Source organism: Hyalella azteca, unplaced genomic scaffold, assembly GCF_000764305.2.
Source record: "Hyalella azteca isolate HAZT.00-mixed unplaced genomic scaffold, Hazt_2.0.2 contig336, whole genome shotgun sequence".
In the NCBI taxonomy this organism is placed as follows: Eukaryota; Metazoa; Arthropoda; class Malacostraca; order Amphipoda; family Hyalellidae; genus Hyalella; species Hyalella azteca.
Window position 1 is genome coordinate 57,881 of NW_025930689.1, and position 14,704 is coordinate 72,584.

Consider the following 14,704-nt stretch of genomic DNA (forward strand, 5'->3'; position numbering starts at 1 on the left):
TTATTGAAAGGATGGGCACGATTGGTAAGTTTCGCGGGATAACTTTCGATTGTGTAAGTTACCCCGCGCGAACATTGAAGTTCAAAAATAACGTAGGTAACGCAGTTACTCAGTGCATACAAGTGCTAGTTTTCTGCATACATCAAACATCTCTACAACGTTTATGCTCCATAGCACACAAGCAAAAATGAACACAAGCTTGTAATAAAGGTGATAATTAACCGTTAATCATAACAAAAATATAAATAAATTGTGTCAACAATTAACTTGGACGCTAAACTCAACCATTGTTAAACTTATGGTAAGTTTATAAACAAAATACAGGATCTTGCAGGTGCTGTTGAAGAACCTACCGTAATGATCGTAAATTTTTCGATAACCTTGGACGAGTCATCTACGAGGTCGTAACAAAATTTTTGATCAGAACATTTGGTGAGATTAGATTTGATCTGAGAAACATCCACCGTCTCCAAAATATGCAAGAAATCTTCAGTAATTAAAGATTGTAAATATTAACTACTAAATAGAAGAAATGAGTGAATAGAATGCACATATGCAAGTTTGATTGAAGACCAGAGCATGATTTTTATAAGCAATCTTCTTACTTGTTTTTTCAATGAGTCGAGCAAAATTTCTTACTGGCGCTGGGAGATCAAAAAGCAGGTTACCAAATGACATTTTAATGGAATGCGACGTTTCGAATATACAATATTCGTTATCAAGCCGGTGAAAGGGTTTTGCAACACTTGTAATTTAACTCAAGTTCAATTTCAAGTGTGTATGAATCAAATAAGAAGATTGTTAATAAAATGCATACCCTGGTCTTCAGTCAAACTTGCATAAAAGAAAGGCTTCTACCGAATAACACCAATATATGTATATATATAGAAGCACAATATAAATATATAGAAACATTACTAATGATATAGGTATACTGTTCATAGGAAGTCGTCTACTCGCGGAACTTGGTTTTAATGAAGGCGGGAAGAGGGATGAGGTAGAGAACAAGATTGCCTATCAGCATCCCGGCGTAAAAGATGAACGAAAAGCCGACGTTCGTGAAGAAGTCCAGGTCTTGTCGGTCCAGGTCAACTCCGCCCTGGAAGACGTGGTAGCGCTCCAGCAGGTAGTAGGTGCCGTTGCGGTACCTGGACAACAAGCGCCATGTTGGCAATCAAACATTTACATTACCAGTCCAGCCTCCCACCAGACAACTGAAGTTAAAATAAAGTTACTTCAACGTTTTCCAAACGAAATAAACTCTTGTTCAACGTTTTATGTTTAGAAAGATGAAGTCAATATCCAAGTTCATCATCTTAACAGCATGAAGTATACCCTCAAACAAGTCCGTTAACCATCAAACCTCTAAAACAAGCATTATGTAATCATGAATCTCTTAAGGAGGGTGGACAAGAAGCTCCTATACATCTGATAAAACTACCATAAGAAGGATAAGAAACATTAGTGGTACGCTTGGTTGTGATGAGCACCAACTTGCACCAACTTTACAATTCTTGTCTGACCATTTGAATAGATGTAATGCGCTAGGGATTTAATGCCGATATTCAAGGAAACGAATTTCAAATGAGAAACTAAATAAATGTTTTTATTTTAAGTTTAAAAAGGTGGAGCCATGAGCATAATGTTGGCTTAAGTAAGTGTCTTCGCTTAATGACAGAGAAATAGGTATAGACCTGCAGCCGAACTCAGCGTTGTTGTCGGGGCACGCGATGGCTAGGGACAGACCTGCAGCCGAACTCAGCGTTGTTGTCGGGACACGTGATGGCTAGGGACAGACCTGCAGCCGAACTCAGCGTTGTTGTCGGGACACGTGATGGCTAGGGACAGACCTGCAGCCAAACTCAGCGTTGTTGTCGGGACACGTGGTGGCTAGGGACAGACCTGCAGCCGAACTCAGCGTTGTTGTCGGGACACGTGATGGCTAGGGACAGACCTGCAGCCGAACTCAGCGTTGTTGTCGGGACACGTGATGGCTAGGGACAGACCTGCAACCGAACTCAGCGTTGTTGTCGGGACACGTGATGGTCTCGTTGACGGGCAGGGACGGCAGCTGCTGCCACAGGAGTTGCTGCTGCAGCGCCGCAGCCGCGAACTTGAAGACGTTCACGTGGCTGAGGTAGTACAACCAGTCGGGGATACCCACGAGCGACCTAGAGACACGCGCACGATTATCAATTCATCGTAATATGCAAACAAATATTAACTGACATGAAAAACAATAAAAATAAAGCAATGATGCACGATAAATTATGACAACTCTATTTTATTGAAGCCTTAGCACGTGAGCGTCACTAAGTGGATGGTTAATCGTTAGCAGATGTGATGAGTATTTCTGATGAGATCAGTGCAAGTGATAAATATAATTATGCAAATGAGCATCAATGAGCAGATGAATATGCGCGAAAAACCGAAGTGTGCAGCGCCTAACCTGAGGGTCGCAGCGCCTAGCCTGAGGGTCGCAGCGCCTAGCCTGAGGGTCGCAGCGCCTAACCTGAGGGTCGCAGCGCCTAACCTGAGGGTTGCAGCGCCTAACCTAGCGCCTAACCTGAGGGTCGCAGCGCCTAACCTGAGGGTCGCTGCGCCTAACCTGAGGGTTGCACTGCCTAACCTGCGGGTCGCTGCGCCTAACCTGAGGGTTACAGCGCCTAACCTAAGGGTCGCAGCGCCTAACCTGAGGGTTGCAGCGCCTAACCTGAGGGTTGCAGCGCCTAACCTGAGGGTTGCAGCGCCTAACCTGAGGGTTGCAGCGCCTAACCTGAGGGTCGCTGCGCCGACGAGCAGGTATGCGCTGGTGAGCGCGACCGACGCTGACGCGGCGCAGTAGCTCGACCTGACGATGAGCATGAGGGCGATGGTCTGCTGCTCCACGAAGCCCCACGCAGCCCACAACACAGACCCAAACAGCAGCCAGCCCAGCCAGTCGGGGTCTGTTGCACCAGGGTCTCTTCCTTCAGTCGTCAGCCCTAGACCGCTGTGTGAATGAGGTGCCGAATGACAACGAATGATTTGGATTAAATTCGTTTAATGGAAGGAGAACGTTAGCACCAGACGCCACATTAAATGCTTCGTAGAATAATAATAATAATAACAGTGATAGCACGGAAGAACTACGTCATTAAACTCGGAGCAATAGGTAGAAATACATCAACTAAAAAGCTTTGATGCCGTAAGAAAGATTTATAACCATCCTGCTCGAGCCTTTTTCCTACCTGCATCAGGTCTCCTATCGAGTCTCTCGTCAAGTATGAAGACAGATTCTTACCAAAACTCATGTCGCTTACACCTCCCCTCCAAACATTGTTTCTTGCCTTATTTAACAATTCTAACGACGCGTTCTGAATTATTCTTTGATTTTAGACATCATATTAAATTTGAATTATATGAAATTTCGAAGTTTTCGACCGCTATTCACCAGTGATTTTACTATTATTTTACACCATAATTATTCACCAATGATTGGAAATATTCGTTGATATTTGAACTAGTGCTCACAAGAAGACGATGGCTGAGGCAGCCATGACGCTGAGGAAGGCGATGGGGGCGGCGAAGCAGAAGTACGAGACAAGGAAGAGTGGACCGCGGTACAGCCCGCTGCGTGCCTCGTGGTAGTAGCGCGTGCGGTGACCCGAGACTGCAACAAACGCACCAATACAACAGGATTTACATGGAGGTAATGTCAGTAATTTAAATTAATACTTTATATGAATTTATGAACACGTAATAGCAAAAATACGTAATAGTAAGAATAGGTACGTAAGTGATAATAGGTGATACGTAATAGTAGGAATCAAAAGTAAGGTAGGGCGTTGAGGGAGAGGTGATGATTTGAAGTGAATACGTATTTTCTACGTATTATATTTGTAAGTGATACGTATTTTGAGAGAAGTGAAATGTATAATGAAGGTCATCAATGACGGTAAAAAATATAACGGTTAAGCGACGTGAATAGGTGAGCCCTAGTGTCTGCCAGTGAGATGTGCGGTGCATAAATCAGTGAACGTCGAAGTCCGGCAGTATATCAGTGAAATTAATCAGCTGGAGAAGAATCCATGCAAAAGGCTTCTGGCAGCAGTTATTAATTGAATAAAATGTTGTCCTAACGGTGCACGGCCTGCCCAGATCCGCCTTGCTCAACTGTTAGTCTTCGCCCTGTAGGTCCACGATATTTATTCAAGAATTCTAAGTAGTAAATACTAAATACATCACCAACAGATGATCGTACGTCTGACCCACGTGATCGTACGTCTGACCCAAGTGATCGTACGTCTGACCCACGAGATCGTACGTCTGACCCTCATGATCGTACGTTTGAACCACATGATCGTACGTCTGACCCACATGCCCGTACGTCTGACCCACATGATCGTACGTCTGACCCACATGCCCGTACGTCTGACCCACATGATCGTATGTCTGACCCACGTGATCGTACGTCAGACCCTCATGATCGTACGTCTGACCCACGTGACCGTACGTCTGACCCACGTGATCGTACGTCTGACCCACGTGAGCGTACGTCTGACCCACATGATCGTACGTCTGACCCACTTGATCGTACGTCTGACCCACATGATCGTACGTCTGACCCACATGATCGTACGTCTGACCCACATGATCGTACGTCTGACCCACATGATCGTACGTCTGACCCACGTGATCGTACGTCTGACCCACGTGATCGTACGTCTGACCCACATGATCGTACGTCTGACCCACATGATCGTACGTCTGACCCATATGATCGTACGTCTGACCCACATGGTCGTATGTCTGACCCACATGATCGTACGTCTGACCCACTTGCTTGACTCACATGTGGTGGCGGTGGCGGCGGCGGCGAGGAAGGCGGTGCCCACGACGCAGTTGAACACCAGACCGCCTCGTGTCTGGAAGCTGCGCTGTGTGCTCTGTGTACATTATATTATGAGCGATTATATTATGAACAATTTAGGAGTCATGACATTTAAAATATGCAGAATTTATGCCGTGGTACTTAAGACATCGCGATAACTTTATTTTATTTTAAGTAAACTCAGGTAACAAGTTGCATGAGGGGAAAGCAAGGCCCTATTATTAATGGAAATAAATCGTCAATACAAAATAAATGGGGTTATCATCGTACGAATATCTTTTCTCTTTTCATTATCATCGTTATAAATAAGATTATATCAATCATAGTAATTAGTAAGATTTCAATCATCGTAATTAATATGATATTGATCATCGTAATTTATATGATTTTAATCATCGTAATTAATAAAATGATATTGATCATCGTAATAGAGAAGATATCAATCGTCGTAATTAATAAGATGATCTCAATCGTCGTAATTAATAAGATGATATCAATCATCTTAATTAATAAGATATGAAAGCAGAAGGCAGATGCCTTCACCTGCAGCGGGAAGTAGAAGTTCCAGAGCAAGAAGAAGTAGGACGGCAGCAGCAGCAGACGTAAGAAGAAATCCTGCGCTCCTGCGCGGTTGTTGGGTAGCATGAGTGAGTAGGATCGCCTGCACGTAGGAGAGAGTAAGAGTGTGACGCGAGACATGCTCATGGCAGCCCAGCGGTTAAAGTTCAGAGTACCAAGATTGGCACAGAGAGGCGCGGGTTCGATCCCAGCTCTGTGCGCCAGTTTCTGGTGAGAATCGGCAAGGAGGCCGGGCGGTTAAGCAAAGCAGAATTGTAGCAGTGAATTGCGAGTTTGAGACCGCAATAATGCTGTGAATGTTCTGCAATGTTACGAATCGGCGACAGGCCTACGGCCTAATAAACGCTGAAACCGCTATTAAGTAAGAGCATGTGTGGCTGACGCTCATACTAGGTATAAGTATCCGGATAAGAATATATATTTTCTAAGTAGGACTAAGGTATACAGCCTCCCCGATTACATCGTTGACGATCCGAGTATGAACGCGTTCAAGAACAGACTAGATAAAGCTATGGAAAAATATATGTTCAGACTTTAAATGCCTAGCACCATATCGAACCCGTTGGAAGTCTAGTAGCTACTTCAAACTATCGTCGCAGGACCTGTATTCAGATCTCCTAAGGACAAGTCACGAAAAGTACAAGAATCGGCGACATGCCACATCAGGCCTACTCTTCAGCGCCGACATCACTATGTTATGTTATATTGTGTTATGTATTCTTCAGGTAAGCCTAAGGACTCACCAGAAGAGCGTGAGCATCACGCTGATGACGCCGGGCTGACCGTAGGAGAAGAGCGGCACCTTGTGGTCCTGAGGGTCGCTCTGTTGGTAGGTTGTTATGTCGTAAATCTAACGTGGCAAAATAACTCTATAGTCTTATACCATAAGGGATTAACTCTGTGCTGTTATACCATAAGGGAATAATTCTGTAATGTTATACCATAAGAATATAACTCTGCACAGTTATACCATATGGGAATAACTTGCTGTTATATCACGAGGGGACAGCCAAGCTACAGAATCAATAACAAAGCGAGACTTTCCCCTAATTGGTGGAGAACTTAATTATTTATATATATTTCTAATAATATATATAATTAATTACTTATATTATATTAATTATCCGCACGCACCTCGATGGGCCCCGCGTACTTCCTGAAGGGGCCGCCCTCGACTTTGAAGCGCTCGACCAGCGCCGCGATTTGGTTGTTGGAGTCGATGAAGCGATCACGCGACCTGCGGTCCACCGTGGACAGGCAAACTGTGGGGGCGTGAGGGACAGGCGGACTGTGGGGGGAGGGACGTGAGGGACAGGCAGACTGTGGGGGGAGGGGCGTGAGGGACAGGCAGACTGTGGGGGGAGGGGCGTGAGGGACAGGCAGACTGTGGGGGGAGGGGCGTGAGGGACAGTACATGAGTGGGGCAGCACACTCACGGTAGTACATGAGTGGGGCAGCACACTCACGGTAGTACATGAGTGGGGCAGCACACTCACGGTAGTACATGAGTGGGGCAGCACACTCACGGTAGTACATGAGTGGGGCAGCACACTCACGGTAGTACATGAGTGGGGCAGCACACTCACGGTAGTACATGAGTGGGGCAGCACACTCACGGTAGTACATGAGTGGGGCAGCACACTCACGGTAGTACATGAGTGGGGCAGCACACTCACGGTAGTACATGAGTGGGGCAGCACACTCACGGTAGTACATGAGTGGGGCAGCACACTCACGGTAGTACATGAGTGGGGCAGCACACTCACGGTAGTACATGAGTGGGGCAGCACACTCACGGTAGTACATGAGTGGGGCAGCACACTCACGGTAGTACATGAGTGGGGCAGCACACTCACGGTAGTACATGAGTGGGGCAGCACACTCACGGTAGTACATGAGTGGGGCAGCACACTCACGGTAGTACATGAGTGGGGCAGCACACTCACGGTAGTACATGAGTGGGGCAGCACACTCACGGTAGTACATGAGTGGGGCAGCACACTCACGGTAGTACATGAGTGGGGCAGCACACTCACGGTAGTACATGAGTGGGGCAGCACACTCACGGTAGTACATGAGTGGGGCAGCACACTCACGGTAGTACATGAGTGGGGCAGCACACTCACGGTAGTACATGAGTGGGGCAGCACACTCACGGTAGTACATGAGTGGGGCAGCACACTCACGGTAGTACATGAGTGGGGCAGCACACTCACGGTAGTACATGAGTGGGGCAGCACACTCACGGTAGTACATGAGTGGGGCAGCACACTCACGGTAGTACATGAGTGGGGCAGCACACTCACGGTAGTACATGAGTGGGGCAGCACACTCACGGTAGTACATGAGTGGGGCAGCACACTCACGGTAGTACATGAGTGGGGCAGCACACTCACGGTAGTACATGAGTGGGGCAGCACACTCACGGTAGTACATGAGTGGGGCAGCACACTCACGGTAGTACATGAGTGGGGCAGCACACTCACGGTAGTACATGAGTGGGGCAGCACACTCACGGTAGTACATGAGTGGGTTCTCCAGCTCGGGACACGGGAAGCCTATTCCTCTGAAGTAGTCGAGCATGAGCCGTGTCGAGCCCGTGTACACGACGTCGCCCAGACACAGGTACGTTACACGGTCCAGGAACGGGAAGATGTCAGACCTGCACACGACACGGCACCATCAGCACACGACACGACACCATCAGCACTCAGAAAATTTAATTTGTCATATTGTACATGTAGGAACACACTCACTGTTAGGCAGCTCGAAAAGAGAGCGGATGTAGCAATGATATGTACATTTAGCAAGCCAAACTGAGTCAGGATGACCTATACATGGAAATAATATTCCATAGCCGAATTGGTCGAATATAACTGATTGTAACCGAAGGCAGTTGTGGCGGCCAGTACAACTTGTACACGGGGACACAGTTGTGGCAGCTTATAAACATAGGTAATTTTTTATCGTCATTCAATAGTTAATGATTCTCTCCATTTCTTATAAATTCAATGATAAAATTTATCCACTAGTGAGTGGTTAATAGAGCTAATAACAAGCTTACATAGTTCCAGGTTAGTTTGAAAGTTTAACCTCAAAGTAAACTAAAAGCAATTTAATCTCTGCTGAACCTAGAAGTAATTGAACCTAGGCTAAACTAGAAGTATTTTTAAATCTCGGCTTAACCTAAAAGTGGTTTTGCTTCGGGTTAATCTATACATATTTGAAAAGTGTAGCCTTGCCTTAACCTACAAGTAGTTTAACCTCGGGTTTATCTATAAATATTTGAAAAGTGTAGCCTTGTCTTAACCTAAAAGTAGTTTAAAAGTTTTACCTGGGCTTCTCCATGGTAATGACGACAATCCTGCCGTACTTCTTGGCATGGTTGCTCAGGATGGAGATGAGCAGGTACGTGTTGAGGGGGTCCAGCCCCCACGCGGGCTCGTCCAGCAGCAGCACCACTACACATGTCACGGTTAGTCATGGTGCCCAGACTTCATGAGCGTCAGTAATATGATTTTGTAGATATTGTTCTTTATATAGTATAGTGCATATTAAATAATTATAATTAAGTGGAGTGTTTAGCGTCATTTGTTGTGGTTGATTAGTAAAACAGGATAATTTATCAGACTGTTGAGACGTAAATGAAATGTAATGCTATACAACATAATTGCGGTCGATATAATGCAATGAATGCCGTAACTGCTGCTTTATTTGTGCACAATCGAACAGCCTAGTAGCCAACGGACCAATTTGTCTTAACAAAGCCAAGTTCATCGACCGATATAATATAGGATATATTTGATATCAATCGGACATGAAAAATCAATATTATAATTTAATATTATAATTTAATATTATAATCAATATTATAATCAATATTACTGACGCGGATCTTTGATGATCTGCGTGGCGATGACGAGGCGACGGTACTCGGAGGGAGTGAGCTGGTGGACGAAGTGGTTGGTGACCTGCGTGAGTGCGAGGTCTGCTAGCACCTGCACCACGCGACTGTTCAACATCGACCTGCTGATCTGCTCACCAAACCAGGTGCCGTACTATCAGAAAAGGTGTAATTTCATAACTCCGTTAGCCAATCACTGACGGCTTCTTAAAATAAACCAATTACAGATGAGAAATTGGCCGCTATATGCATTTAGTCTGCAATGTGTACCTAAGCCAATCATGATAGTGATTTTTATTGTAGATAAAGATGGGACAGAGAAAATAGTGGACGCCCTATATAGGATTGTCTATTCTGGAATGTGCTCATGAGATGGTCCACTGTTGCTGCAGCTTTGACGCATTTGTTCATCTGAGAAATTTTCAGTATCGCTGCAAAACTGCGTGTCACTTTTGGTCTCGACGTTGTCCATTACTTTACGGTGCGGGGGCGCTGGACATATTTATTGTCATATTCTTAAGCTACCTGGTCTGATTTAAATTGTACTAGAATTTATTACCATACGGATGGTATCCTCAACTTTTGCAGACCTAGATACAAAATAATTTCAACCTGTAGCTGTGGTTTTGGGCTCATGACTGAGGTTGTGGCTTGATGCCTGTTTAGCTATCAATCAGGCTTAGTCATGAATTAAACACCGCATTCGAAGATTTACACAGTGTAAAGTTAACTGTAAACCTCAGGTATTGCCACTCCTTTATATCTCTTAATGCAATTGTCAAGCATCTTTTACAATGTACTGCTCTGCTAATTAGGTCACTTATCTACACTCTTATCATATTAAAGGTCAGATTATCTTTGTTTCATGCAAGTGAGAAACGGCTCTCACTTTCTTACTAGCTGTTCTATCCTTGACGCCCTGTACCCAAATTTTTAGTCTCTATATACTCGTGCCAGCTCCTCATCTCGTAAATACCCTCAGTGCCATGTACTCTCATACCTCAGCACTGCGTTCACTTCACCTCTACCTATCAATATCTTTAATACTACTCTCCCCTCAGTAGCCTCTACTCTCCCCTCAGTAGCCTCTACTCTCCCCTCAGTAGCCTCTACTCTCCCCTCAGTAGCCTCTACTCTCCCCTCAGTAGCCTCAACTCTCCCCTCAGTAGCCTCTACTCTCCCCTCAGTAGCCTCTACCCTTCCCTCAGTAGCCTCTACTTTCCCTTCAGTAGCCTCTACTCTCCTTTCAGTAGCCTCCAACCTCCCCTCAGTAGCCTGTACCCTTCCCTCAGTAGCCTCTACCCTCCCCTCAGTAGCCTCTACCCTCCCTTCAGTAGCCTCTACCCTACCCTCAGTAGCCTGTACCCTCTAACTGTAATCTCACGTCAGAAGAGAGGGAGAGTCTGGCAGCGTAGGTGAGGGTCTGGCGGGCGGTGAGGGCTTCGAGCAGCTGCGTGCTGTGGCTCACGTACCCGCACGACTCCTGCAGCAGCGACATCACGACATTTATTTCTTGCTAATCATTCTTGTCGCAAATAAAGATTTCATAACCAGGAAATTTTAATCCCATGAAGAATTTATCTAAGTAGTATTGTTATTGGAGAGATAGCTTTTCAAGAACTAAATTGAAGGAATTTCAGTCGATTTCCAGTCTGGAAATTTTGGAATTATTGACACGAACGCCTCAAGTTTAAATGCAGAGTGAGACAAACTTACGTGCTGAACACCTCTCAAAGGTTCGTCTCCATAATTTTGCAGTCAAACTCATTTTCATGCAAAATTTCATGGCGTAAATAATTTGATAAGCTAACAATTCAACTTTTTTCTTCATTGCAAATACATTTACAACTCCTAATGGCTAGAATACACAAGTAAATCACATATATTATTAATATAGAGCAGAACATAGGAGCAATGTTTACCTGGAAGAAGCGCAGCGACATGGGCAGCTTCCTGAGGAGGATCTGGCCACGCGTGGGCCCCTGCGCCCTGCGCGACACCACCTCCAGCAGCGCGCGCTTGCCGCTGCCTGACGCACGTGCATATTTTCTTGAATATTAGACGTGTATATTTTCTTGAATATTAGACGTGTATATTTTGTTGAATATTCGACGTATATATTTTCTTGAATATTCGACGTATATATTTCGTTGAATAGCAGTATGGTAAAATATTGTCCTTCATATAAGTTTCATTGAAGACCATTGCGAAGACCATGCATTCAAATAATTGCACGTACAAATATATTTTGTTAAATATTGGTATTGCAGGGCGGAATTTGTTATTTAATAAAGATTTGATTGAAGATAAGAGAAAAACTCAGACAATATTTTATAAAATTAGACATATATATAATTATATGTGTAGGTTACCAATGAGCCAGGGGAAAACACGTCATTAGGAACACCTCACTAGGAACACGTCACGAGGAACACGTCACTAGGAACACGTCACTAGGAACACGTCACTAGGAACACGTCACTAGGAACACGTCCCTAGGAACACGTCACCTTTAGACCCGAGGATGGCCATGAGCTCCCCAGAGTGGACCTGCAGCGACACCTCCTTCAGGATGACGCCAGTGGGCACGTTGCCCAGCACCTTCTGCACGCACGACCCAGGCTCCACCTGCCAACACAAGCACGTAAGCAGGTTACCGAGTAGGATATTTGCTGGGCCTAAATAGAGGGGAAAAACATAAGGAACCAAGGATCAAGAAGTTACCAGTGCGTGCGGCAACATCACAACAGTTTATTATCATTATCATATGTCATTCATTAAATTACATACATTTTATCATTATCATTATTTTATCATTATAATTTTTTTCATTTTTATTTTATAATTATCATTATTCACACGTACCATTCTGTCTGTCAATTTGCTTGCTCCAAATTAATATTTTTACTTCTCATCACAAAGTATTTGCTATAAATATATCATATTCACATTACAATGATATTCAATGGAAAAGTTGTTATTTCAATTAATTATTGAATTGTCACTGACAGGGCCGGTGTGGTAGACGCTGGCGAGCTCGAGGGTATAGTCGCTGGGCGGCATCATGGCGGCGAAACGTTCTGGCCGAGTTTTATTTCTTAACTGAAAAATATTAATAACTCTTAGACGATAAATATAAGTGTTGGATGCAAGACATAAAAAGGGCCACTATCTAAATATTGTACAGTATTGCACGAACGAAAGCTAAATGCAGCGTTAAATAATATTATGAAATGCAGTTAAAGGCTAACTGCTGTATTACATTCATTTCAAACGCAGTGCTGAAACTGGAATATTGTGTTAAAATCAGAATACCTAGCGCAATGCTGAAGCTTTAATTTACCAATATAGCGTAATACTGCAGATGTATTTATATTGCAGTTACATATATTATACAACGAAATTTCAGGTAGACACGTTTTTATCCGCGTTCAGTGTGCATATCGTCCTAGCGCCCTGCACTTCTTAATTTGATTTTCTAAAACATTGTAGCGCGTTGGCAAACATCACAGATCCTCCTCACAAGTAATCGTATAAAACAACAAAGATCTAGCTCTTTACTACATCAATGTTAAGAGTTAACTTAATTGTTCAAAGAAACCGTTCAGAATACTTTTCTCTGCCTTCTACTGCAACGCAACATTGGCATCTCCAGCAACACTTTGGACGCGAAAAAACGACTTCCTCGGAATCGCAGAGGCGGGCGTGAGGATCACTGCTAGCCTGGCGTCGGGGTCTCTTTGCTTCACATTGCGGAATGCGGATGCGCGATTGCGGGGAAATACGAAAGGTGAAAAAATTGTTATAGAACATATGTCGTCACTCGGTTGAGGAAAAAACACTGCCGACTTCAGAAAAATTTTAAACTATTAATGGAGATAGTGCGATAATTGTTATAACGTCGCTCGGTTGAGGATAGAACGTGGTCTACTTGGCGCAATCATGTAAGGGAGGTTTTATATAAGTGGTTTTCATGCACAAATAAATTCGTGTGCTAGTTAATATTACATCAGAGTTGTGAATCAGTAAAAAATTAACATACGAGTAGAGAAGCCTTATCTTTGATTTAGTTTAGTCAATCTGCCAAAATGCCAGGTACGTGATACACCAATTACGTTCCGGGGTCACTGCCCATTCAAATTAAAATTTTCACTCGCGCAGGTCTAATCTGATTATCAGAAATGAAAAAAATATATCTCAGTACTCACTGCAGTGAGTGACAGAGAGCGCATTTTCTCGTCGACGAAAACTCGAGGTCACGGACGGACGGACAGACAGACGGACACGGCGAGCACAATAGTGCATTTTTTCCATAAATGAGAAAATGCGCTAACAATAGTGAATATTATTTGATTGGAATAATAATAAAATTTTTGAAAATGGTTTTCACTAATTTTACAAGTTTCCGTAAGTCATTTCTTGAAATTAATGATTTAGGCAGAGCAAAAGAGGTTGTCTGTTCCGCGCACGAGAAGCTATAAATGCAAGGCATGTCACGTCTGCAGGATACAATCATACGGAGAAGAATGTATGAAGTATTATGCGAGCTGCCATCAGCGGCAGTACTGATGTGTCCTCAGCGTTACGAAGTTGTTGGCTGGAACTCCTCCAGACCACTGAAAATTAAGATGAATTTCTACATGGGGAAAACGTTCGTTCTTACTCACATGTTTGATGAGAATTCGATTATCAAAAAAAAATTCAAGACCACATTCTTCTTCACTTAATAACGTTTTTCAGATAAGAAACTAGAGCAAATACAACACCAACCCACCTTACATACGGCTGAGTGTCACTGGAACCTAAGCGCGCTAGGAGTCCCTGCAAAGTATACCGTAAGAGCGACTAAGCCAAGTTCCGGCGTCAGGATTGGTTGAAGTTTTGTGACGCAGAGCTTTCCACAGCAGGTGCGGGGACGTCATCATTTTCGCGACTTGTGATTGGCTGTGTTCTCCTCGACCGCGTTGTGGTTCATACTATGCTCTGGTGAAGATGATCCCGACAAAAAATCTCATAGTATTTGCAATATTTTTGCAAAACTTCATTGGTAACTTCGTCTTTATGAAGAAGAATAGTCGGAAGACTTCATATTCAGTTCGAGGACTGCTAAAAGCTAACTCAATCGAGCTTAGAAGTTAAAAAATTTATTATTTGTTGATGCGAAATACCTGTCCGGGTTGCGATGTGGTTGCTGGTTTGCTGGAAGCAGACTGACAGACTCGGCAACGCAAAGAGCGTCTCGCTCATGTAGTAGGAGGTTTGTGACGCTCGTGAGTGCGCGTATTTGTCTGGTTCTTTGTGTTTCTATGCTGTGCTTTAGCTAGGTGTGCTAAAAGTGCAGGGCATAA

At 44.1% G+C, this 14,704-nt stretch overlaps 1 protein-coding gene across 3 annotated transcripts; it reads right to left on the reverse strand.

Annotated features, from left to right (window-relative positions):
* Window positions 1-862: 862 nt before the first annotated feature.
* Window positions 863-14,177, reverse strand: LOC108672721 (ATP-binding cassette sub-family G member 5). 3 transcript variants are annotated; one of them, XM_047885776.1, is made up of 16 exons: window positions 14,131-14,177; window positions 12,366-12,458; window positions 11,867-11,984; window positions 11,279-11,385; window positions 10,741-10,839; window positions 9,342-9,486; window positions 8,787-8,913; window positions 7,969-8,114; window positions 6,587-6,714; window positions 6,196-6,275; window positions 5,417-5,534; window positions 4,835-4,928; window positions 3,514-3,652; window positions 2,777-2,992; window positions 2,007-2,171; window positions 863-1,148 (listed from the first exon to the last, which is right to left on the reverse strand). In XM_047885776.1, the coding sequence occupies exons 2-16, from the start codon at window positions 12,420-12,422 to the stop codon at window positions 953-955; spliced, it is 1,935 nt and encodes a 644-aa protein (XP_047741732.1). In that variant the 5' UTR covers window positions 12,423-12,458; window positions 14,131-14,177; the 3' UTR covers window positions 863-952. The 3 variants fall into 3 exon arrangements, with proteins under 3 accessions (XP_047741732.1, XP_018015932.1, XP_018015931.1); XM_018160443.2 differs by having other exon boundaries at window positions 14,024-14,140; XM_018160442.2 differs by lacking the exons at window positions 7,969-8,114; window positions 8,787-8,913; window positions 9,342-9,486; ... (3 more) ...; window positions 12,366-12,458; window positions 14,131-14,177 and adding an exon at window positions 7,099-7,958.
* Between the last annotated feature and the right edge of the window lie 527 nt (window positions 14,178-14,704).

Coding starts and splice junctions, on each gene's coding strand:
- LOC108672721 (XM_018160442.2), bottom strand. CDS start 7,948: ATGTACTACCGTGAGTGTGCTGCCCCACTCATGTACTACCGTGAGTGT. Junction 2,993..3,513: donor GCCTCAGCCATCGTCTTCTT/GTGAGCACTAGT, acceptor TCATTCACACAG/CGGTCTAGGGCTGACGACTG. Junction 2,172..2,776: donor GTCGGCGCAGCGACCCTCAG/GTTAGGCGCTGC, acceptor GCGTGTCTCTAG/GTCGCTCGTGGGTATCCCCG.